Source organism: Cicer arietinum, chromosome 8 (genome assembly GCF_000331145.2).
Source record: "Cicer arietinum cultivar CDC Frontier isolate Library 1 chromosome 8, Cicar.CDCFrontier_v2.0, whole genome shotgun sequence".
NCBI lineage: Eukaryota > Viridiplantae > Streptophyta > Magnoliopsida > Fabales > Fabaceae > Cicer > Cicer arietinum.
In genome coordinates, this window is record NC_021167.2 from 24,321,724 (window position 1) to 24,348,797 (window position 27,074).

At 26.9% G+C, this 27,074-nt stretch overlaps 2 protein-coding genes and 1 pseudogene across 3 annotated transcripts; all 3 read right to left on the reverse strand.

The window, feature by feature from the left end:
• Nucleotides 1-1,542: 1,542 nt before the first annotated feature.
• LOC101491752 (uncharacterized) lies at nucleotides 1,543-5,261 on the reverse strand. The gene is made up of 3 exons (XM_004515008.4): nucleotides 4,924-5,261; nucleotides 4,315-4,392; nucleotides 1,543-3,960 (listed from the first exon to the last, which is right to left on the reverse strand). Exons 1-3 carry the CDS (start codon nucleotides 5,023-5,025, stop codon nucleotides 1,720-1,722), a joined length of 2,421 nt encoding a protein of 806 aa, XP_004515065.1. The 5' UTR covers nucleotides 5,026-5,261; the 3' UTR covers nucleotides 1,543-1,719.
• Nucleotides 5,262-6,085: 824 nt separating this feature from the next.
• On the reverse strand, nucleotides 6,086-12,834 carry LOC101514443 (cyanogenic beta-glucosidase-like; annotated as a pseudogene).
• Nucleotides 12,835-14,700: 1,866 nt separating this feature from the next.
• LOC101514769 (beta-glucosidase 12-like) lies at nucleotides 14,701-22,363 on the reverse strand. 2 transcript variants are annotated; one of them, XM_004514996.4, is made up of 13 exons: nucleotides 22,152-22,362; nucleotides 21,369-21,438; nucleotides 19,486-19,544; nucleotides 19,196-19,271; nucleotides 18,977-19,054; nucleotides 18,798-18,885; nucleotides 18,445-18,700; nucleotides 18,159-18,274; nucleotides 17,452-17,669; nucleotides 16,405-16,436; nucleotides 16,057-16,159; nucleotides 15,748-15,856; nucleotides 14,701-15,137 (listed from the first exon to the last, which is right to left on the reverse strand). In XM_004514996.4, the coding sequence occupies exons 1-13, from the start codon at nucleotides 22,326-22,328 to the stop codon at nucleotides 14,942-14,944; spliced, it is 1,578 nt and encodes a 525-aa protein (XP_004515053.1). In that variant the 5' UTR covers nucleotides 22,329-22,362; the 3' UTR covers nucleotides 14,701-14,941. The 2 variants fall into 2 exon arrangements, with proteins under 2 accessions (XP_004515053.1, XP_073220225.1); XM_073364124.1 differs by lacking the exon at nucleotides 15,748-15,856 and having other exon boundaries at nucleotides 14,983-15,137; nucleotides 22,152-22,363.
• Nucleotides 22,364-27,074: the final 4,711 nt, after the last annotated feature.

Genomic DNA, 27,074 nt, shown 5'->3' on the forward strand with positions numbered 1-27,074 from the left:
ATATCGTTTGAGGCTATCCGTTATTCATACGAATTAACCCAAAGGTAATAAGTTTATTCGAATCGGACTAAAAAAATTTGACTTTAGCCCTATATTTTAGCGGGTTGGTCCATTTGAACTGGCTCATTTTGACAACTCTAATTTTTAGACTTTAGCCCACAAACCCCAAATTTTGATTAGGCTTATAGCTTACCACTTGTTCATTACATTTTTTTTCTTGAAAAGAACTTTTCAAGCAATTTGAAAATAAACATTTAAAGAAAAGTAGTTTTTGTGTCATTCAATTCAAATGTGTTTTTGGATCATAAATTGTTTTTCTTACAAAATAATTATTTTGGGAGTTTTTTTTTTAAAGCCAAAAGTTATAAATTAAAACAAAAATCATTCAAAATACAAGATGTATCAAGAATAATCAAAATCAAAAGTATAATTATAATTATTTTGGGAATAAACTATTAAATTCTATAAAATGTTACTTACATTATGAATATGTTAAATACATACTTAATTCTATTCTTTTTTATGAAACTTAACTATATAAAATGTTATTTACATTTGTCTTTTTCTCAAATTTTAGATATAAACATTCTCATTTTGGTCTTTATTATTAACATGGATAAGAAATTGAGTAAATTGAAGAGTGCTTCATCTTTATTCAATTAATAATGTGAAAGATACAAGATGATAAAAGGTAAATATCTTTTTCTCTATCAACATCTAGAAAGAAAAACAAATTTAACTAGACTCTATCAAAAATCCTAAGAAGAAACTTGCATGTCTTGGAACATATTTTAGAAACTTTTATACCTTTTTTCTGACAATTTCGAAACTTGCATGTCTTGGAACATTAGTTTAATCTCATAGCCATTTTTTTTCTCTTGGGCTTTGCCTTCAATTATACCCAAAAAATTTATACTATTTCGATTGATAAAATAAGACTTTTAGTAAGATGCGTGGATAACAAAGTCATAAAAAATGATTAATTTGACAAAAAAAAAAAAAAAGATTTACCTTGACAAATATATTAAGATAAAAGGTCTCTAATTTTATCTTAATTTTGCTAACTATTATTCGAGCTGATCCTTTTTATAACAGAATTTTTGGATTTTTCTTTTAACACTTGATGAGAAAAACGATTATGCATTATTAGTGAAACCAATTTTTCTTTTGAAGTTGTTTATATGTGTAACATTCATCAATCAATAATTATACTATCAATGTCTTGTATTAACTGTTTTACAGTCACAATAAATAAACAAGTTGTTGATTATATAATTATTTTAATTATATAACAGTTATGATTGTGCGATCAGATAACAAAATTAACAATTCTTATTATCTGTCAATATAAATCTGGTTAATACTTCTTTACTTTTTATATGTAACAAAATATAAATGCACAAAAAGTTTAGAATTGAAGTTAACTATGCAACACTCAACACTGATTTGAGAGAAACATATAAACAACTTCAAATACTCTAGCTATCTTCATTGATAGTAATATACAGTTAAATATCTAAACTACACTGCTTTAAGTCAACAGAATAAAATCAGATTCACCAAGCTATCATTAACCGAATTGGGAGAATCACCTAGTTGCCATTCAAGAGTACTGCAAGAACATGTTCTATTGTAGATATTATTATTACATGTACATAATTTAACATAAAACTCTATTATAATTCAGAACAATATTTAGAGCACACATTGAAGATGCTCTTAGTACTTAATTGATTTTTGACTCATGAACCCCATTTTTTTAACTAGGCCTTTGTTTTTCAACTTCACTCCACGGCGTCGCCGTGGAATAATTTGCCAACGATGCTGCTTCTTTTGTCTATGTCCATGTTCAACATTTTTAGACCCTTTCACCAAACCATGCTTGGAAGAAGGCGTCGGTTTTTTCGAATGTCGAATGTGTCTCAACAGCCCTTCCACAAGTCTATGAAACTGCCCTACCTGGTTTCTGTGAGGCAAGACTTTTGTAATAGCCCCTCTCCTTGTTTTCTCATCTTTTTTATTTGTTATCATCCCATGGTTGTTTTTGTGATGAAAAACATTCTGCAGGTGGTTCCACATTGAATGTCTAGGACCTTTATAAGATTGAATGTTACCATTATCATTATCATCATGATGGTGATGATGATGATGGTGGTGATGGTGAAAGATTAGTCCCAACTTATTTTTCAACTTCTTTAGGCCTCCAATTGTTTTCTTAGAATTTCTTTTACTATGATATTCATAAGATTTTAAACTTTGAACTCTATGTGAAGGGCCATTTTCTTTATTGAGATATGAATCACTACTCTTTTCTGAGTTTCCTTCATCCGATGCATCAACTATCCTTCCTAATTTGGGACCTTGTGTCCCAACTGACAAAGAGTCCTCAGATTCACTATTAGTATTGACACTGTCTTGCTGAGATGTCCAGTGAGAAGAAGAGTCAGAGTTTGAGCTTGAGCTTGAGCTTGATTCCTCCTGTTTATGAAGTTGCGGTCGAACTCGAGCTTTGGTCTTAGAAAGATCAACATGAGATGTCTTATGAGTTCCTGTTCTGTCCAAAACTGGCCAGTCTCTATGTTGATGAGAATTCACCTTAATCTCACTGGATTTCTGGTCCAATAGTGTTGGTTTTATCACCATCTGATGAGACGGCGGCTTTTCTCTCCGCGGAACATTTGGTGTGGATCTCACTAACTTCTTTTGTGCATGGGAAGATTCAGAACCCATTTCATTTTGATTCTGATCAGTCTTAGACCAAGCTGGTACAGGAGTTTTTCTGACCAAACTTTCCTTATTGGTTTGATGAGCAAAATTGGAAGGCTTCTCAATAAGACCATCTTGATTCAAAGGAACCCTTAAACCTTGAATACACTCACTAGTTTGATTCTTCATGTGGCTATTACTACTAACTAACCTATTCAATGACTTAACTCTATCTATCATTACCATGTTTTGTGCTGAAGTTTGAATTCTAGTTCCACTTCTCAATTCTTCTCCTCTTGATACTGACTGGGTATCAATATGTTTTGGTATATCAACATTCTTTGCAGATTCTGTATTAGTATGAAACCCACAATTCTGATTTGCCACCTGATTTGGACTCGATGATTCGCTTCGAGCTAAAAAGGGTTCATCGACTGCATTTTTTGAACTCAATTTTTCAACTTTGGAACTTGATTTATCTGTCTGATGATTCTTTATCATGTATCCTTCTAAGAGAGACCTATTAGAACACAACTGACTTCTTGCAGCATTGTCTTCTCTTGGCATTTCGGGACTTCCCAAATTAGCTACCTTGTGCAAAGGATGGCCAACTGCGCCATTCTTACTGGAATCAACCAATTTTGAACAAAGTTGAAAAGCCAAAATGCGAGATTCAATTCTTTTCATTGCATTAACCAAATCATCAGAGAAATCACCCTTCTGTTCTACACATTCAGCAAATCTGGCAGCACTAGAATTGCATTCAGCTTCACGAATATCATTTTGCAACGGCATATTATTTTCTTCATTGGACTCGTCAGCTTTCACGTCTAACATTTGCAACGATTCTTCCGCATGCTCATCAAGACCATATAAAGTATTCACATTATCATGTTGTTGTTGTTCATGATGATTACTCTCTATGTTTGGTGAAATACCCTCATTACATTGGTTTTGTTCCTTTACTACATTATGTTGCATCATACCGTTCTCCTCACCTAAACTGCATAGCGTTTTACTTTCCGTTCCTCGAATATCAGAGATGCTGATATTCGACAGCTCCGACAAGTCTTTCTTAGATAGTAATTCCAGTTGAGGCTGCTGATCCTTCTGTAAACTCATTGTACCGCGAGTTTGATATTTTTCCGTAGTTTGAGAAATGTTGGTTGCCATTGAGGACTTTGACTGTGGCATGGTCACAAGTTTTTCTTGTTCAGTGAGTTTCTTAGAGTTCTCTGCTTGTGTTGCCATTATCTGTTAAAACGGCATGTAAATTAAGTTATATTCTCATTGGAAGCTACCCTCCAATTGGATTTTAGAATTACAAATTTTCTGCTACCAAACAACCTAGATTGTATTAGATCAGACGACTCACATTTCAACTTTGTAATTTGACTAAGATTTACTAAAGTCGGAACGTAACTCGCCCGATAAAAAATCAACTCTATCTAGGTTGTTTGACCGCATCAAATTCATCATTTTTCAACTAAACAAAATCCAAATCAAATTTGGAGAATGGAGAGGACTTTATACCATTCCCATAAAAACACTAAATAGAAAAAATAGGAAAAGAATCAATGTACAATACTGAAGAGTAAGAAGCACAACCTTTAAATGAGTCTCAAAAACAACTTCAACAGCAACATCAAGCAAACTTTTCAACAAAACATGAGCTCTCTCAACCACCTGCTAGAAACAACAAAAATGTCACAATTCAAAAGTCAAATCAATTAAGCACATATCTGATATTGGCACCGAACACGACAGATACATACACTGACATTTCGACCCCTATAAAAATTTGAAAAAATGAATTAATTAAACGTAATCAATGTGTCGGAATCGTATCTCGACCCCTATAAAAATTTGAAAAAATGAATTAATTAAACGTAATCAATGTGTCGGAATCGTATCAGTGGTTGTGTCAAATACCGAGATACTTAGATTGATAAAAAAAAACCAATAATAAACTCTATAGCATAACACCTCTGATCAAATACGTCTCATAATATTTGACACATGTTAATAACACAACACTTCCGTATTAATTACATTCAATTAATTCATTTTTTCAAACTATTAAGTTTCAGTGGGGTGTTTCATAAATAATAAGTGAAACTTTTTATTTCCAAACAAAAAATAAACAATTAAATGCAAATTAAAATCCACAGCAAAAAAAAAAAAAAAAAAACTAGCATGCATCACGAAAACACTAACATTCTCTGAATTCGAATCTTGCAAAGCGATACTGTTATCTTCAAGAAGCCTATATAAGAGTCTTATAGCGCGTAGATTATCACGCGCTTCTTCAAAGTCCATCGAAATTCACCGCACGAAGTACTTTCGTGTTCGATTTGGAAACTTACGAGTTTTTCAGTCACGAATTCGTCACTTGATTCAATCGTAACCAAAACGAAGTCGTTTTAGTCATATTATAAGAATAAGATTTTTTTTTTTTATGAAATGTGGAAGGAAAAGTTTTTTGGAGTAGAAGAAGAAACGAAAACAGTGAAATGCAGAATAATGGAAGGTAATGAACACGCGCGCGTAAATGTAACGGTTATAACGTTGTAACAGTTTGGTGTGAGAACGAAACGAGGGAAAGTTGGTATGAATCGTCGTAATGAGATGTACACGGTGTACTGTAGTTTAACGGTATACTTTTAAAAATTGCTAAAAGGCCCTTGTAGAAACTACCGATAATCCATATTTTGTAGTTTTTAATATTCATGTTTATATAATAAAAAATTAAGATATTAGTTATAGATATCTTAGAGTATATGATTTTCAAATATTAAATCTATTAAAGTACATATTAATATGGATAAAATGGTATAATGTAAGATGCATTTCAAAACTAAGAAACTGTAGCCATTGGATGCAAGCGATAGAAACATCAAAATTATATTTCTGGCAATATCGAAAAATTATAGTTTTATCTTTTTTAACTTTTGTATTACAAAATAACTTCCTAAATTATTTTTCATCTCAAAGACCGGTTGAATATTTATATTTACACTTAAAACAAATATCAATTTTTGAGTAGAGTTCACTTCTATTGAAAAAAATATAATTTTCAATGGGTTTTTTCATTCGAAAATTGCAATAGATAAATCTATAATATTGGCAATAGTTTTCTATGGATTTATTCCTTAGAAATTGTTGGTAAAAAAGGGATTTTTGAAATTAAAATTCTGAGAATAATTTCTGACATGCTGCTCTTGTTGAATTTTCACACTTCGAAGTCGTACTAAAGATTTAAAAAATTATAAATTAAATTTGGTTATGGCAACAAATAAACTTAAATACACAAATAATATTATATTAATATATAAATGATAATCAATTTTATTGATGATAAAATAATGAAAAAGCAATATAATATCCACAAATATAATACGAGTACTGATACCAAAAAATACCATATACAGACATTTCATCGTCTAAAAAGTCCGTATATTGAGCATTGTCCATATATTGAGTTAAAGAAGAACTAAAAAAGATAGATAAGTTGTTCAACATTACAAACCTTTATATATACACACATCAATGAATTTGGACGGTCACACAGTTTTATTTATTTATTTATAGATATGTGAATTATGAGTGATAATTAATTAAGTTCATCTTATCGTGAATCACTATATTTAACTATTTTGTGTTGTAAAAAATTCTTAAACCAGTTGGCCGACATTTTTGGATATCTTTTGAGATCATTATAATAATCTATGAAGATCAATCCAAATCTCACTGTATAGCCTGAATTCCATTCAAAATTGTCAATCAATGACCACGCAAAGTATCCTTTCACATTTGCGCCATCCCTGATAAAATTCGTATACATTAATCATATGTGTACTATATATTAATTAAAAAAGAAATCTACTCTATTATAAAAAGAAGAAAAAAAAAGAGCTACATTATTTAAAATAAAGGAAACTACACTAAAAATGTCTATAAGTTTTTATCGTCAGTTGAATTTTTTTATGGTACTTCATGTTTTGTTTAGAGGCACATACTTGATTGCAGTTTGAAGATAGTAAAGATGACTATAGTAGTAATCAATTCTTGTTATGTCTTCAAGGGCTTTCTCGAGAGAAAGTGTTGGATCTTTGAAATCATCCCTACCTATATATATATAGTTGTTTACCATAAAATTATATGTTAGAAGGAAATAACAACTAGCATAAAACCCTTTCTCAATTTTAGTATAAATCAAACTCAAATAGATTGAAAGTAAATACAAATGGTGAATTTTTTTTTTTTATGTTCAAACAAATTAAATGGTGTATTGGTATTACCATTTTCAGTGATGTAGATCAAAGGGTTGTTGTATTTTGTTTTAATATACAGCAATAGTTCTCGAATTCCCTTTGGATAAATTGATAGCCATTTTGAAGCAGCCTGCATGTATCATTAGGTTTCTTTTACTTCAATAAAGTTTAAGAAAAATTTAAAATACTATTATTTCATATATTACAGTTGAAAAATAATTATTAGTAATACTGTAAATAATTACTATTTCTGTTTTATATATATTTTTTTAAATATAGGAGAAAAATTTATACACCCCAATATGACTTTAGATGTACACATCTAAACAAATATAAATTTGTGTCATTTAAAATACATTGTTGAACAAATTATGTGGATCAAAAGTATATTTTTAAAAGTATATGTTGTTTTAAATAAGCATGTGAGTGTAAAAAGTAGCCTAAAATTTACATGTACATACCATTGGGCCAATAGGTACTCCATTGCACTCATCTGTTAAGAAAAAATACATCATGCTTCTATTGCTAACAAAAATTTATACAATTGAATACTTATACTTTATTGTTTATTTATATTACTAAATATAATAAAACAGTGACACTAGTTGTCACATGTCAAATTTTGTAGCCATCTGCACAACATTTTTATTCCATAATTGTTTCGATTTTTCCTTCTAGTAATTGATTAATAGTAGATATGCATTTATCAACTATAACTTTTTTTAACTTCAAACTACTAGTTAATTAATAAATATAAAACAACACCATCCAACGTTTTTATCCTACACTCATGTGTTTGTTGATTTTTTCTTCTACTAATTGATTGGTAATATATATGAAAATGAACTAAGGTCAACACTATGGTATTCTAGAATTTTTAGGTATAATATGCAACAATGAATCGTTTAAAAACACTTCATTTTTTCATATTTTATTATTCATTAAGTAATTTAAGTTTGAGATTAATTTTACTTTATGAATTCCAATTCCTAATAGATACCAACTAATTCTCCTTGAATTAATTGGTGCCTTAAACTAACAAGAGATATGTTTTTCTCACACAAGATGTGATAACGACTCTTGTATTAAATAAACACTTAATTGCAATTTTAGTTTTTTTATTTTTAATGATTTACGAAATTAGTTTTCATATTTTAAAAGTCGACAATTTTGATCCTCTTTCTGATTTTTTTAACTAAAAAATAATGACATGAAATGTTTTAAATAATGTGACATATGATACGATAATGTAAAATGATTAACACCCATGAAATTTGAATAAAACGCACTAAAATTTTAGCTTTCAACTTCGGAAATTTTTCAGATTTTTAATTTAATTAATGATATATGAATAATTAATGCATCTAGATGGTTCTATATCAAAGAGTTGTATGTCACTTCATTAAAAATATGTTCATTCCGTATTTTTTTAGTTCAAAAATTTAAGAAATAGACCAAAACTATCGACTTTTAAAATAAGAATATTATTTACGTGAATTTGATAATAATAATAATAAAGGGACTGAACCTATAATTAAACCTAAATAAAAATGTACTATTATATTACTGAAAATCTCATCATAACAGACACTTACTTGTAACAATAACGAGTGGATCTGTGATGTAGCTAGGTTTGGCTTCAATCAATTCAGGTGCATTAGTTGCATAATAGGAAGTGTAATAGTTTAATCCAAGAAAATCAAATGACCCTCTTACAAGCTTGACTTGATATTTTGAGAATTTTGGTAATCGACTCCCTACCAAGAACCTCATGGAGCTTGGATACTTTCCTATTGTCAATGGATCCATAAACCTACAATACATTATATAAATCACAACAATATTTTTTTTATAGGTTACTTCCACCGAAGGTAATCCTATTTCAAGTGCGCCGAATACTAAATGTGTATTTTGACATGTAGCGATTCAAACTCGAGTTTACCAGATTCTGAGAATCTTGACTCTTCCACTAGACCTAACCCCGTTGGTAAGATCATGGCAATATATAAACTTGGTTAATGTCTAGGATAATGTAGTTGAGTTTCCATATATGCATGGTTTTAGGTTCATAAAATAGTTAATTACCATCCAAACATGAAATCAATTGATCTTTGTGCAGCATTACGATCCAATTGTGTATCATAGAGTGGCATCATCCAATTACACACTAGTGTTATCCCTATCACGCCCTTTTGAGATGCCTGTGTTCACAAAGAAAATAAATTAAGTTTAGGTCTCAATATAATTTTTAATTAATTCATCAATATAAATGGATACTATTGAAAAAAGTTCAAGTCCTACAAGATGGAGATAAAGAGTGACCATAAGTTGGGCCAAATCTCACACAAACCAACTTTTGGACTTGATATTTTGTGAGGGGTGTATGTAGGAAAAATACAAGTCTCATCTCACTTAATAATTTCGAGCTAATGAATTAGCACATAATCCTTATTTTATAAGATGATTTTGTGGGGTTGAGGAGACCTAATATTTCAACATATTCTTTATGAATTAATTTTTTAAAAATCAAATAAAACCTGATATTTAATTTTGTAGGTATTGACGGCATATGCATGAGCAAGTAATTGATTGTGAGCCACTATATATGGTTCAGTGGCTGAGTCACCACCAGTGCAGTTAAGATTTTGCCAAGATGAACATCGTCCAGGTGCTAACACCCTTTCAACATAACCATGTTTCGTAAATGACGACAGCTCATTTAATGTGATCCAATACTTCACTCGGTCACCAAATTCCTTAAAACAAAGTTTGCATAATCTTGAAAATCATTCTTGAATATAATGATAGTGAGAAATGGTATTTAGTTCAAATGATAAGCTCAAGTGAATTAAATTTTATTATCTTTAGTTATAAACGACGTGTGTTACACTATATTTAGACTTAAAAAGCCACCATATTCTTCTTCAAGTGTTTGAGGAAGGTCCCAATGAAAAAGAGTCACAAATGGTTCAAGACCTGCGATTAAATATGTAATTAAAATATTTTAGACAAAAATACAAATAAAAACATAAATAAATAAAAAACTAATTAAACTCGTAACCTTTGGCTAACAGCTCATTAATGAGGTTGTTATAATATTTTATGCCTTCCTTGTTTACTCCTCCAATAAGTTTTCCATCTGTCAACGAATCAAATATTTAAATAAATAAATCATTACAAAAAATTTATTTATTTTTAGAATTGTTAAGGAAAGTAATGTTAAAAAAATTCTAAAAAAAAAAACTAATTTCTTAGTCCTAATTTCTTAGTCCTAATTTCTTGTTTCTTACTAGGTAATATTCTGGACCAAGAGATGGAGAATCTATAAGCATCCATGTTGATGTCCTTCATGATGTCAATATCTTCCTATATTAAATAAGTAATATTTTCATAAGAATCTTTATTATATTTTAGCATCTTTGTTTTATTATTATATGAATCAATAACACACAATTGAAAGCAACGTGGTCAAATGTGCATAAGAGTATAATATTGTACCTTATAACGATGGTATTGATCGATGGCTATATCTCCATTACTACTGTCTCTTATCTTATCTGTCAAGTTAGGAGCATAATAATGTGATAATATTTTTTTTTTTCAAATGTGATGACGTTTTTAATCAAATGAAATAAAATAAAATAAGAACTACTATAGCCATATGTTTTTAATCAAAATATATGTTTTGATTAATTTGGTGACATACTTTTATTTATTTTTTTAATTGTAATGTTTGTTCATCTAGGGAATTGTCTTTCCTATTTTAAATATAGACAATTTTGATAATTCTTTCATATTTTTTGTTTTAAAGAATTACGATTTGATATATTTTAAATGTTATGATATACGATTTTATGATATAAAATTATCTAAATACATTAAATATTCATATGTCATTAATTAAATTAAAAAAAATGAAGAAAAAAAATTGAATTTAAGTTTTGAAAGAATTTTATTGCGATTTCATAAATATTAACCATTCTACTTTAGTGTATCATACGTACGTTATTTAAAACATGTCACATATTTTTAATTAAAAAAATTAAAATAAATACTAAAATTGTCAGATTTTAAAATAGAAGAATTGATTTCATGAATTGATAAAAATAAAATAACTAAAATTGTGACTAAATATTTTTTTTCTATTTACTTACATATATTTTCTCTCATGACATTTCTATTTTTTTTTTCCAGTATCTATATTTAATCAAACGAAATGTTTGTTTTTCTTATTTGCACAAGAAATAATATAAAGAAAAAAAGACTATAATTCAAGAGTATAAAAAGAATTTACACGTCAATTAATAACAAGTATTGATTTAACCATTTTATTATATGATTGTAACATTCACCAATCAATAATTATGCAATATATAACTCATGTTAAATGGTAGTGAACAACTCTTTACATTAACAATGCATTGTAATTAAATCTTAATATAAAAAGATATAGTTTTATGTAAGTAAAAAATAAATACTCCTGCAACTTTTTTGACAACAAAAATACTCTTGCGTTTTTAATCTTTATAAAAAATTTCTTCAATTAATGGTCTCTTAAATAAGCAACTTATGTATATTAATTTAATTTTTGAATACAGATGTATTTATAATATTATACAAATTTCTCCTACAAAAATTTAGAATCTGTTAATTAAAGATTAATTAAATATAAATTTTTAAGTTCTAAAAACTTTTAAAAATTCATATTTAATTTGTTATTTATTAAAAAATTCTAAATTTTTGCAGAAAAGATTGTTATATACATGAATTGATTTAAAAATAGCAATCAAAATCCAAAACTATTGAACAAAAAATATTTGAGAGACTCTGCTTAAATTTATTTTTATAGAATTAAAAATAAAATATAGTATATTTATAAAAAAAACTTGTTTAACACATTATTTGCATTGTTATTCTTATAGCATATACTTATTTTTATTAGCACCACTTGCAATATTGTTATTCTTATGGCATGGATTGTAATATATTTTGTAAAGAATTAAAATAAGTATTATAATTTTCTTATCTATTCTCAATGTGGTCACGGGAGTCCAAAGGTATATTTTTTTTAAAAAAAATCAACCGAATAATTTAAAAATATAATACATGTACCTACTTGATAGTTGATACGTTTTACCAAATAATTATGTTGGTTTATTTTAATGGCGTTGAAAATTTGATTATGAGTTTTTGAAGAAAAAAAATTAAGCAACTAATTTTACACTATTATAAACAATTGATACGAAAAAAATACCTGGATAATTATGTGTGAAAGAATCCCATATACTTGGTCCTCTACCATCAATATTTGCTGCACCTTCATACTAACAATTGTCCTTTTAATTAGTGAGTGAAATTTTAATCAACAACAGAAATTAAAATAAATAAAAAAAATAAAAAAAATAAAAAAATTGATTTTATTTTGTTATCTCTAGCTTGCACTTAATATCAAAATTAGAAATGATTTTTGTGGATTTAAAAGAGATGCATTACACTGATTATCAATAATAATTCGTTACATCGATAAAAAAATTAATAATTAACTTTGATCTAAAAATTGTTTATATAATTGAAACAAATTGTGATGCTATATACATAAAATAGTAAAAGAATGATGAAATATTTGGAGTATACCTGGTAAGCTGATGATGATGTTCCAAAAATAAAACCTTGTGGAAAACTACTACGATTGAGGGACTTATTAGTAATATCATTGTTGAATAATATTGTAGCTTCAATTATAGCCATAGAGCTAAGAATCACAACAATTCCATAAACAAGAACAATATTCAGTGCCATCATCATAGTTTCCATATATTGATACTTTGATTCATTTATTCAACTAAACTTGCTTAGCTATGGTTCTTATATAGTGGAACTTAATTATGTGTCTCAAAAGTTAAGGAATAATATAATATTCCACTGTTGTATATAAATCCAAAATTAATAAATATATAATATAATAATCGATATTTATTTATTTTTAAAAATTTTTATCATACATTTATTTGAAGTGTATTATATCATACGTGTATTAAAAAAAATTATCATTCATTTATTTGAAGTGTATTATATTATACGTGTGTTAAAAAAATTGTTTAATTGCAGTTTTGGTCTTCCTATTTTAATTAGCTGAATCGCGAAAGTAGTCCCTCATTTTGTTTTTCTCCAGTTTTGGTCCCTCAAACAAAATTTTGATCCAAAACTTGATGAAATTTCATTGTTTTTGCATTTATTTAAGTCACACTATGTCTCAAGATCTCATTTGCAACAATTGTACCTGAAATCTATGATCATAAATAGTGTGGTACGGCTTTAAAAAATGAAATTTCATCAAGTTTTGAACCAAAATTCTATTTTGGGGACCAAAACTTGGGAAAAACAAAATGGGGGAACTACTTTCGCGATTCGACTAAAATAAAAGGATCAAAACTACAATTAAGCATAAAAAAATTTATCATACGTTTATTTGAAGTGTATTATATGAAGTGTATTATATGTTTATTTTAAAAAAAAATTATCATACGTGTATTATATTAAAGTGTATTATATCAATGGCGGCTTTGAATTTATATCGGTCAAAAAATTAAGCAACTAATTTTACACTTTTTATTATAAACAATGGATAAGAAAAAATACCTCGATAATTATGTATGAAAGTGTATTATATCAATAGTGGCTTTGAAGACAGTTGAGATTGGCGATTGCTATATAATATTAAAAAAATAATTTTATATAAAAAGTAATATACAAATGAATTTTTTTAATTCTTGTTTAGCATTAAAATGTTAGATAATTATTTGATAAAAACTTGAAAACATGTTGTAAACATTTTAAAATATATTGCAATTCATACAATCTTAATGGTGAAATTTTATTTGAAAAATTAAAATTCATGTGATAGTTTTTTTTTTTTTGTAAAAGAAAAAATTATATAATATTGAGTTATTTACATTTAATTTTTTTCTCCTAAATTCATGTATTTCTTGTAGAATAATATTAATTATAAATATTATTGTTATAGATAGAAAAGTTTTAAAAAAATATTAATTATAATTGAATTATATATTTATGATTTTGCAGAAAAAATAATATATAGATAATTATTTATAGGCACAATTTTTTTTATTCGCCCAAAGCACCTAAATTCTAAGGATGGACCCTGGATGTTATAGTCTTCGAGTCACACACATCAATAATCGTCATTGTTAGATAATTATATTCATAAACCTTATATGAAATAGATGAGTTTAATTTGAGTGATTAACATAATTTTTTTAACACATTTAAATGTTACATGTGTGATCCAAAATTTCTAACAAACTCCCATTAGTAACATACATATCCTTATAAATGTGTCAGACCTTATGGTATTTATTTCTACTCATATATGTAATTTTTATTTTTATGATAGACAGAAATAAAAATAATAAAAGTTTGATAGTCGTTCTTTCGTCTTTAAACTGTAAGTTAATTACAGTAAAATTTACGATATCTTTTATTGATCTCCTTCGTAAATCTTCGTAAAGAAATAAATTATTACTTTGTTTCATCTCATGGTGATAATGTGAATTAAATGATGTGATTTAATTTGTAACGTGTCACTCACAAAATATGTAGTAAAAGATTCCGTCAATATATTTCTAAATCGTTATATTGAGGGTAGACACAACATCATCAATTACCAAGAAATTCAAATTACATTCATGAAAACATACAATTTTAGAAATGTTCAGAAATCATATTTATCAAAGCTTCTATTTTATATAATTTTACATAAATAAAGAACTAAAATAAATTAATAAATTGTTCGACATTACAAACCTCTTATATACACAAATCTAAGAACTTGGATCTTCGTACAATTTTTAAAAATAAGATTATACCATTGAATCATAATTTTCATTGTATCAATTTTATTTAAGTTCCTAAATTACATGTGATATTTAATGAAGTTCACCTTAGCGTGAATCACCATATCCAACTATTCTATGTTGTAAAAACCTCTTAAACCATTGGGATGACATTTTTGGACATCTTTTGAGATCATTATTATAATCTACAAAGATCATTCCAAATCTCACTGTGTAGCCTGAAGCCCATTCAAAATTGTCAAGTAATGACCATGCAAAATATCCTTTCACATTTGCCCCATCCCTAATAAAAATTGGATACATTAAACATTTGTACACTAGATTAATTAGAAAAGAAAGGAAACTACACTATTATAAAAAAGAAAAAAAAATTAGTGACTAAATTTAGATGCATAAAAAATGAAAGGCTTAATTGCAGTTTAAATCCCCCTATTTTAGTTGAATCACGAAAATAGTCTTTCATTTTATATCTCTCCAGTTTTGGTCCCCCAAACAGAATTTTGGTTCAAAATTTGATGAAGTGTCATTTTTTTAAGTCACACCGCATCATTTATGATCATAGATCTCAAATACAATTGTTGCACTATGAGATCTAGAGACATGGTGTTGGTTAAATAAACGCAAAAAAAATGACACTTCATCAAGTTTTAGATTAAAATTCTGTTTGGGGGACAAAAATTGGAGAAAAATAAAATGGAGGGACTATTTTCGTAATTCAGCTAAAATAGGGGGACCAAAACTGCAATTAAGCCAAAATGAAATGTGTCACCAAATCTCTAATAAAAAAAATTAGTGAGAGAATTTGGGACAAATTTCATATTATTCTTCTATAAGATTTTGTCACTAATTGAACTTTTTCTATAGTACTACACTTTTTATTTTGCAGCACATACTTTATCGCAGATTGAAGATAATAGAGATGATTATAGAAGTAATCAATCCTTATTGTATCTTCGAGTGCTTTCTCAAGAGAAATTGTTGGATCATTCAAATCATCCATACCTATATACATATTCACAGTATAAATAATTGCCATAAAATTATATGTTAGAAGGAAATAACCACTAACATAAAATCCCTTTGTCAACTTTAGTATAAATCAAAATTAAATATTGCATTTTAAAAATGAATATTGAATAGATTGAAAATAAATACAAATAGTGTATTTTTTTGTGATCAAACAAATGTTGTGATAGTATTACCATTTTCAGTGATGTAGATCAAGGGATTGTTGTATTTAGTTTTAATATAGAGCAATAGTTCTCGAATTCCCTCTGGATAAATTGACAACCATGTTGAAGCAGCCTGCAAGTATTATTAGGTTTACATTACTTCAATAAAACCCAAAAAATTTTAAGAATATATTATTTTATACGAGACAGTGATAAAATGGTCATTAGTATTACATATAAAAAAAAACGTTAATTTGTGTTATTTAAAATACAGTTCTGCAAGTTATATCGTTAAAAATATATTTTTAAAAATATATGTAGTTTCTTTAATAAACATTTGAGTCTAAAAGAACTTTCACTTAAGTATCAAGTACCTACCATTGGACCAATAGGTACTCCATTGCTCTTATCTGTTAAGAAAAAAAAAATATATATCATGCTTTGTTGCTTACAAAAATCTATACAATTGAATATTTATACTTTATTTTATATTTATATTACTAAATATAAAACAATAACTCTTGATTAAAAAAATAATGACACTAGTTGTCACATGCTTGTTAAAAAAATTAAATATTAATTGTTTGTCAATTTTCTCCCTTACATTTAAACACAACATTTTTATCAAATAATTGTTCACTCAGATTTTCCTTTTACTAGCTGATTAACAATATATCATTTATCAATTAAATTTCTTTTGACTTCAAACTACCAAATAACTAATAAATATAAATAAAAAAATGACTCAAGATTTAATGTGTTGAATTCTCACACCTTAAATTTTGAGTAAACCATCAAATCCATTCTTGATGTTATAGAACAGTACTCTCATGATTATTTAAAAAACGTTCTTAACCCTGTTAAATTTTCTTTATATTAGTCCTTGTGAAATTATATTATGGACTACATTAATGATAAGTGATTAAATATAAGGATTAAATTGATAGTAAGTTATTAAAATAAAAAACATAATTGATAGTAGGTGGTAAAATATAAGGACTAATTTGACATTTTAACAGAGGCAGAAATTTTTTCAAAATATTTATAATCAATGACTTATTTGAGAACACTACAAAGTTAGAGACTAATTTGATAGATTACTAATCTACTGCCATGTGTTCTATTTTTTCCTTCTACTAATTCATTAATAACACATATGGAATTCAATTTAAGGTGAACACATTGATATTTTAGAATTTTGATAGATATAGTATATAACAACGAATCATTTGAAAACATATTTTTTCATATATTATTATTTCTTAAGTAATTTAAATTTGAAATTAATTTTACCTTATAAAGTGAATGGATGCATTGGAGTAGCAAGATATTTGGTTTTTTTCACTCAAGATGTGATAAATGACTCTTGTGTGTTAAATTAAAGTGTATTATATTAAAGAAAATCTCTTCATAAAACACACTTACTTGTAAGAATAACAAGTGGATCTGTAATGTAGCTAGGTTTGGCTTCAATTAATTCAGGTGCATGAGTTGCATACAAGGAAGTGTAATAGTTTAATCCAATAAAATCAAATGACCCTCTTACAAGCTTGACTTGATATTTTGAGAACTTTGGTAATCGATTCCCTACCAAGAACCTCATAGAGCTTGGATAGTCTCCTACTATCAAGGGATCCATAAACCTACAATATATTCTTTAATTTAAGCATGTCTTAATAATATTGATAATGACTAAAAATCACAACAAGAAGCCTCATTGATGTCTAGGATAATGCATTTGAGTTTTCACATATGGTTTTAGCTTGATAAAATAAATAAGGCTTAATTGCAGTTTTGATCCCCTTATTTTAACTGAATCACGAAAGTAGTCCTCTCATTTTATTTCTCTTCAGTTTTGGTCCCTAAACATAATTTCGATAAAAAACTTGATGAAATGTCATTTTTTTAAGTCACACCATATCATTTATGATCATAGATTTTAGGTACAATTGTTGCATCACGAGATCTTAAAGCATGGTGTGACTTAAATAAACACACAAAAAATAACATTTTATCAAATTTTAGACCAAAATTTGGTTTGGGGACTAAAACAGGAGATAAATAAAATAAGGGGACTATTTTCGTGATTCAGCTAAAATAGGGGGACCAAACATGAGACACTAAATAATTACCATCCAAACATGAAATCAATGGATCTTTGTGCAGCATCGTGATCCAATTTTGTATCATATAATGGCATCATCCAATGAGACACTAGTGTTATTCCTATCATGCCCTTTTGAGATGCCTGTGTATGCAAAAAAAATAAGTGAGGAAAAGTGCAAGGCTCATCTTGCTTAGTAACATGGCTTATATAATGAGGCATAATCCTTAACTTATAAGATGATTTTGTGGGGTTAGCAGGCTCAATATTTTAGATATTTTTTGTGAATTCAATTTTTAGCAATATAATAAAACCTGATATTTAGTTTTGTAGGCATTGACAGCAGATGCATGAGCGAGTAATTGATTGTGAGCCACTATATAGGGTTCAATGGATGAGTCACCACCAGTGCAATTTAGGTTTTGCCAAGGTGAACATCGTCCAGGTGCTAACTGCCCATCAACATAACCATGATTTGCAAATGACCATGGTTCATTTAATGTGATCCAATACTTCACTCTATCTCCAAATTCTTTAAAACAAAGCTCCGCATAGTCTCGAAAATCATTCCTAAAAATAATGATAGTAAAAAAATAACGGATAGCTCAAATGATAGTCTTAAGTAAATGAAATTTGATAATCTTTAATTATTAAGGTTGTAAATTACACTATATTTGGACTTAAAAAGCCACCATATTCTTCTTCAAGTGTTTGAGGAAGGTCCCAATGAAAAAGAGTCACAAAGGGTTCAAGACCTGCGATCAAATATGTAATAAAAATATTTTAGACAAAAATAAAAATAAAAACATAAATAAATAAATAAATAAAACTAATTAAATTCTTAACCTTTGGCTAAGAGCTCATTAATGAGGTTGTTATAATATTTTATGCCTTCCTTGTTTACTCCCCCAGTAAGTTTTCCATCTGAAATTAGTCGACGAATCAAATATTTAAATAAATAAATCATTAAAAAAATTATTTATTTTTAGAATTGTTAAGAAAAGTAATGTTAAAATAATTCTAAAAAAAAAACTAATTTCTTCGTCCTAATTTCTTGTTTCTTACTAGGTAATATTCTGGACCAAGAGATGGAGAATCTATAAGCATCCATGTTGATGTCCTTCATGATCTCAATATCTTCCTACATTAAATAAGTAATATTTTTCATAAGAATCTTTATTATATTTTAGCAACTTTGTTTTATTATTATTATTATTATTATTATTATTATAATTATTATTATTATTATTATTATTATTATTATTATTATTATTATTATTATTATTATTATTATTATTATAATATATGAATCAATAACACACAATTGAAAGCAACGTGGCCACATGATATTGTACCTTATAACGATGATATTCATCGATGGCTATATCTCCATTACTCCCATCTTTTATCTTATCTGTCAAATTAGGAGCATAATGTGAATGTGATGATGTTTTAATCAAATTAAATAAAAATTAAGAACTACTATTGATTTTAATTTGGATCCAAAAAATAAATTAAGAACCACTTTGTTCTCTTCTCATCGTCTTTTAAAAATTGAATTAAAAACATAGTTTTTATTATATAAAAGTTGTAATATGAAATATTGAATATAGTTGAGATTGAGAAAAATTCTAATTTCTCTCTCGTTGATCCTAGGTGGATAAGATGAATGAAATTACTCTTGAATAATTACATTTATTTAATAATATTGTATCATATAAATATTTTTTTAAAATTTAATTGTTGAATTAAAAGTTGCTATCATATATAATATATCTATAAATTCTGACATTAGTTTATAATTATTTTTCCTGTCATTTTAATATGTTAAGATTACATATAATGTTAATCTCTATAATTTGATAAATGATTATAGATTAATATTGAGACGATGTTATTGAATGAGTGTAATTCATAATATAAATTTTTTAAAGTAATTTAATTTCTCCTCATGTATATATATATTTCTTTTTTGTCTATGTCCATTTTTAATAAGAATAATCTTCTTATATGCACATGAAATAACATAAAAAGATAGATACTAGAGTTTTGTGTGATTAAAATAAAATACTCCTACAATTTGGTATCCAAAACATAACCACTAGCATTTATTATTTTTATGAGACTTGTAAGTATTATTCTAATAGACTTTGTTTCATTTGGAAAATAGTAACCACCGGACAGATCAATATGGATACAAAATTGTACATAATAATTCTTTGTATTTTATTGTATTTGATGATTAATATACTGGACAAATAATTTTGCATTATTGTATTAATTTAATATATTTATAAATTGAATTAAATAAGAGGGAGAGAGACATTAGTGTATGTAGAGAGATAAAAGGAAGGGATAGAGAGAGAAGAGAATAGAGAAAAAGAATGAGATAATAGAGAGAGATGAAAAAGAGAGGGAGTGTAGAGAGATATGAGAGAGTAGAGAAACAATAAATTTTTAATGAAAAATAAAAAAAGATATTTTAATATTTTTGAGAATTCATGTTTCATTCAATTATTTACTCTTTATTTTATCAAATCTCATGAGTAGTTTCTAAGTCAAAATATGTACAATAAAAGTTATTTTTTTAGTCTCCAATTTTTTTAGCAAATCAAACATACCGTATAAGAATTGTTACTCCATTTGTTTCTTTTTAAGTATCATTTTTTCAAAAAAAAAGATTGTTTCTTATTTTTCGTTTTTAAATTTTAAAGTAATATTAAATATTATTTTTAAAAATTATTCATGCTTATTTATTAGAGAAAAAAATAAGTGAATTACAGTAACAAATACTTAAAGGTAATATAGAAAAAATAAATAAAATTATTAATAAAAATATTAAAATTTAATCGTTATTGATTTGTGTAAACAACATTGTATATTATAGCAAGGTTAGAAATACATTTTTTTTTATTAAAAAAGAATAAAAACCATAAATGCTAATATGGGGTGTTTCTTGATGAAATTTGAAACTGATTTGTCACGATATTTAAAGTTTGTTTGATTCTTTTATTTTATTTTTTGTCATTTGGACCCGTTCCAAATAAAATAAAATAAATGAAATAATTTACAACAAGCACATGCAAATTTATAATCGATAAGTTTTGCCAAATAATTATGTTGGCTTATCTTAATGGCGTTGAAAATTTGATTTTGAGTTTTTTAATTAATTTTAAACATTTTTTGTAAAAATAAATTAAGCAACTAATTTTACACTATTACAAACAATGCAAAGAACCTGGATAATTATGTGTGAAAGTGTCCCATATACTTGGTCCTCTTCCACCAACATTTGCTCCACCTTCATACTATAATAACAATTGTCCATTTGAAACTAAACATTAATTATAAATATATATAGGAAAACGTTAAATCAATAAAAACTATACATTTAGTCTAAAATTTAAATCAATTATAATAAATTTTATTGATTAAAATTTCTTTTATATAAAATTGAAGGTACTAACATTTTAAAATAAAGGCTTAATTACAGTTTTGGTCTCCCTATTTTAGCTGAATCGCGAAAGTAGTCCTCCCATTTTATTTATCTTCAATTTTGGTCTCTCAAACAGAATTTTGTTCCAAAACTTGATGAAGTTTCATTTTTTCAAGTCACACCACACTATTTATAGTCATAGATTTCAGATATAATTGTTGTACCACGAGATCTTGATGAATTGTCTAACTTAAATAAACGCAAAAAATAAAAATGAAACTTCATAAGTTTTGAACCAAAATTCTGATTGGGGGACCAAAATTGGGGAAAAATGAAATGGAAAGACTACTTTTGCGATTCAGCTAAAATAGAGAGACCAAAACTGCAATTAAGCCTAAAATAAAATATATTCATAGAATTAGAATCACTAAACTCACGCAGTTATAGTTTTTAATCATCTAATTTAAATCAAACAACTGAGATCGATCGTTCTATACAATAAAATTGATCTAAAAATCAACTATTGAGAAATTGCAAATTTTTTTATATATATAGTAAAAGAATGATGAAATATTTGGAGTATACCTGGTAAGCTGATGATGCTGTTCCAAAAATAAAACCTTGTGGGAAACTACTACGGTTAAGAGACTTAGTAATATCATTGTTGAATAATATTGTAGCTTCAATTATAGCCATAGAGCTAAGAATCATAACAATTCCATAAAGAATAACAACATTCATTGCCATCATCATAGTTTTCATATATTGATACTTTGATTCATTTATTCAACTAAACTTGCTTAGTTGTGCCTCTTATATAGGGGAACTCAATTATGTGTCTCAAAAGTTAAGGAATAATATAATATTTTCAAAGTCAAATTAAACGTGATATGATTGATGTGTCAAACTTTTTTTCTTATCCAAATTAACAAAATAATTCTCCTATGTAATTCTTAATTTTATATTTGTATTTGAAAGTTATTTTTATATAAAATATATATTAAAAAATATTGTATTTTGATTTAAAATAGATTATATCGTGTTTTGATTTTACTCATTTACAAAAAAATAGATTTCATCTTTGCAGATTTAAATTCTCATTGATATAATTTTTGATGATATCTCTTTATTTAAGTTAGGTGGCCTCAGTTGCTGCCATGATATGTTAGGTAATATGTTGAAGCCAAATTGCACAAAGTTATTATATTCACATCCATGTCAGAGACGAAAATCAAAATAAAACGTGTATTTAAATTATATCTATAAAATTAAATATGTACAATTTATTTATCCATAGACATTAAGTATTAATATGATTTAATTGATAGATTATATAATTGATATTCGTATATCTTATTTTTATTAAAGTATATAAGTTGTGTAAGAATTATTAAAACTGTAACATTTTTTTCTATATATTTTAAAATATTTAGAAATAATATGCTCATGATAAATATAAGTATTGATAACTTTAATAAGAGAAAAAAAATACATAAATTATTTATTAGATTGATTAATTGTTATTTGTGTATTACACTCGGTAAATATGTGTAGCAACACAATAATATAATAATAATAATAATAATAATAATAATAATAATAATAATAATAATAATAATAATAATAATAATAATAATAATAATAAAGTACAAAAATTGTATAATGACTATTTTTAAGGTTTAAATAAACATTTAAAACTATTTGAACATTTTATCAATTATATTGCTAATATTTATTAAAATATTTTTATTTCAATATTTACTTATTTATTTATGTTGGTTTAAACCTAGTCAGATTGTTTATTTATGGTTGATTATTAGTTTTTAAGTTGTGATAATTATGTTTTTATATATTTTTCTTTGATTCTTGCAATTATAACATTTTTATTTTATTTTGGTTCTCATAAGTTTTTTTGTTTGGTGTACACAAATATAATTTCATTTTAAAATAGTCATTGAATCAGTTGTTTTTTTACAAAAACTTAACATCGTCAATATGTTTTAGTCCCACCAAGTGTTTGTGAGAATGCCTAACAAAAACTACATCGTCATGAACTCACCAATCGTCCCACGTAAATCGCCGAGACTCTTACTCTTTCAACACAACAACGACTCCATCACCCCTCAATCTCAGCAAGAAGAGTATTTCTTCACCGGATTTAATGAAACTTCCATCACCAACAACATAACCTTAAATTTAGGTGTACTGATTGAAAACAAAGGAATACTTCGTTTAACAAATAACACTGAAAGAGTAACTGGTCATGCATTTGATTCAATATCAAATTAAGAAAGTCAACACAATAGCTAAATTTTCTCAAAACCCAACAACATGATAGTTAATTTTGAAATTTCAGCATAATATTGTACAATTAATAACAGAAGAAAGACCAGTAAGAAAAAAATTACCTCCGGTGAGATGATCGATATAGGAATAGAGTTGGTTTTGGCTCATTAGAGTTTGTGGGTGATGGGGTTGTTGTTGTGTTAAAGGAGGATGAGTCTCAGTCATATGTATGAGGTGGTTTGATGGATTTACGACAGTATAGTTTATGTTAGTATTCTCACAAACACTTGGTGAGACCAAAATATATTGACGATATTAGAGTTTTTGTAACAGAAATTGAACTAAGAGACTATTTTAAAATGAAACTATATTTACAAGGATGTTTACCAATCAAAAAAACTTACGATGATCAAACTAAAAAAATATTATAATTGGAAAGATCAAAGACATACTTAAACCTTATTAAAATATAGTTAAAATATTATGATATATTTATATGTACTAAATTACCATAAGAAACTTAATATGAAATAAAGTTTGTAACATGAGTTATATTTTTTATTATTGATTTTTCAATCATAAAGATGTATGCAAAGATATGGTATAGTAAAAAATAGAGAGTGAATATACTTTTAATTTTTCAATCATAGTTTTTTTTTAGCGATATGATTTGGTTTTTTATTTCTTATTAAAAGTGCATCGAACTATAAGCATAGACAAATTATATTTTCTTAGTTGTTTGTCATGTTTTTGTGGAGGAGTTATCTTGTCCTAACTACTTTTCAAATTTATTTATTACTTTTAAATACATGCATTACAACCAAAATTGTATTGATTATAATTGATACTCTATATGATACATATAGTTGGTTGTCTGAATTAGCTATTGGTGAGAATTGTGGTTCGAATTGTGTGAAGTCATGTTGTCAGATGTCATTGAGTTAGTGCTTATGGTCGAATGGCTAGGAAAACAAATTTTCTATGTTAATTGACATTGTAAACACTTATTGTTAGATGAAAAACACTAGAAAATGTGGAGGTTGGAATTGTTTTTATTGTTTAAAACTTTTTCGCGATGGTAAACTAGAATAAAGAAAGCATAATAGATAAAAGAAAACTGAATGTAAAGACACAACGATTGTTCATGGTTCACTACCAACACGGTAGTTACGTCCAATCCCTCCCACCTAAAGGGTTTAATTCACTAAATCACAACTAAAACAAAACTTACACTTGAACACTTACTAGTTACAACAACCCTCCAACTTAGTACCGTTAATTGTTGAGGAAATGTAGCCACTACCTGGCTAGGTTACAAGTTCAATCAATGTATTCTCAACTTCCAACTTAGTATCGTCAACTCATTAAGGAAATCAACCATTACTTGGCTTGGTTACATAGGAATGAGTTTTGGTTTTCTGAAAAATCTCTTTCAAGAGGTTGTTTACAAAGTAATACTTTCAGAGTTTCTTTCTCAACACTTAGATAAATAAATATATAAATAAATAAAACAAATGACACAGAGTTGATTGTATTGCTTGTTGTGTTGTTGTGTCTTCTTAAGTGAGGAAGCATGTCATTTTTATAGAGATCTTTAGGGTAAAGCATTTGTACTTATTGCAGAAAAATAGCATCAAACCTTTGAAGATAGATTTTCGATTGAAATCATGTCAAAAACGAATCCTGAAATCACTTGTCGTATCTAGTATGGAAATACAGGAAGCAAATGATACGATGATTAGAGCATACCTTGCAGACCTTCAGATACATCAAATTCATGGTGATTATTAGAGAATGCATAAAGTTTTGTATTCTTAGAGCATTGACTCTAACCAGAATGTTGACTTCTTTAAGATGAAACGTTGGTTTCATTTCTAGAGTCAACTGAAGCAAAACATTGCTTGCATTATCATAGCCAACTGAGTAGAACATTGTTTGCATCTTCAGAGCCAACTGAAGCAGAACATTACTTGTATCTTCATAGCAAACCAAAGCAAAACTTTATTGCATCTTCAAAGCCAACAGAAGCAAAACATTATCAGAGGCGCGTGTCACCAGACTTAGAGTGTAGAGCATAAGTGAAGTCTTGGTTTTCTTTGTATTAGTTCAATCATCAAAGGATATAGCATAATATCCTACATAATACACTTGATATGTGAACTGCACACTTAATCAAAACATTAGTGTTTTAAATTATTTCCATTAACTAATTTTGTTATCATCAAAACAAATAGGGTCATAGTTCTTGAAAATAATTTTTTTTTCTAACACTTGTCTATATCCATTATAGACAGGTTAACTAACAATCTAAAAGAATAAAAGAGTTGAAAATGTCAAAGTTTAGTTAAGAAAAATCATTTTGTGCTTTAATTCTTCAATAGTGTTGAACAATTCCAAAAGAGTATTAGTTAAAGAAAAGCAAATGATTTGTATCCAAAAGTTAAAAGATATCAAGAGTAAACATATTGAAAACAAAGAAAAATTCAAGTTACAAAGTAATGAAAAAATACCTAAGCCTAAGGAAATTGAGTTGTCAACATTAAATTAAAATTGAAAGACATAAATAAATAAAATAGAAGAAGGATAAAATTAAGTGGAGAAAGAAAATAACATGAACATAAACTTTGACCTAGCTGAGGAAGTCACCGAAAAAAAAATTAAGATGTCCATATTAGATTAGAAACGAAAGACATATATAAAAAAGACAAAAATAGAAGAAGGATAAAATTAAGTGGAGAAAGAAAATGACTTTAACATAAACTTTGACTCAATTCAAGAAGTAACCGAAAAGATTACATAATCTCACATTTTAGATTGATATTTGAGGCTGAGAATTGAGAAAGTATAAAGGTAGAAACATTTTTGGATGGGTGAATCATGGGCCAATGAACAAAGAACTTAAATAGATATTATAATTATGTAGATTTAATGTTGTATAACCGACGAAACTTTGCATCTAATCTAATCTAATGTGTGCTCTTCATAAAATTTAAGAAATAATAGAAAAAATGATTCTTAGATATGACAATTAAGAATATGTAAGAATATATCTGAATTTTATTAGGTAGCATGCAAAATGATGAGTTGTCATATTACAAAATTGTGAGTGTATTTTAATTTAATATTAAAAGATTGTATAGATCAAAGACAAAAAAAAAATTATAAATTACATGGATAAAATAAAAAGAAAAAAAAATCAATTTCCAACTTCATCTAATGTTT

What these genes read in the sequence shown, in the direction of transcription:
- LOC101491752 (XM_004515008.4), bottom strand. Translation starts at nt 5,025, where the DNA reads ATGGACTTTGAAGAAGCGCGTGATAATCTACGCGCTATAAGACTCTTA. An exon ending in AAGATTCGAATTCAGAGAAT is followed by an intron (nt 4,393 to 4,923) that starts GTTAGTGTTTTC and finishes TGTTTCTAGCAG; the next exon opens with GTGGTTGAGAGAGCTCATGT. An exon ending in TTTTTGAGACTCATTTAAAG is followed by an intron (nt 3,961 to 4,314) that starts GTTGTGCTTCTT and finishes CCGTTTTAACAG; the next exon opens with ATAATGGCAACACAAGCAGA.
- LOC101514769 (XM_004514996.4), bottom strand. Translation starts at nt 22,328, where the DNA reads ATGAAAACTATGATGATGGCAATGAATGTTGTTATTCTTTATGGAATT. An exon ending in TAATGAGCTCTTAGCCAAAG is followed by an intron (nt 18,886 to 18,976) that starts GTTAAGAATTTA and finishes ATTTGATCGCAG; the next exon opens with GTCTTGAACCCTTTGTGACT. An exon ending in TATCTTCAATCTGCGATAAA is followed by an intron (nt 15,138 to 15,747) that starts GTATGTGCTGCA and finishes AATTTTTATTAG; the next exon opens with GGATGGGGCAAATGTGAAAG.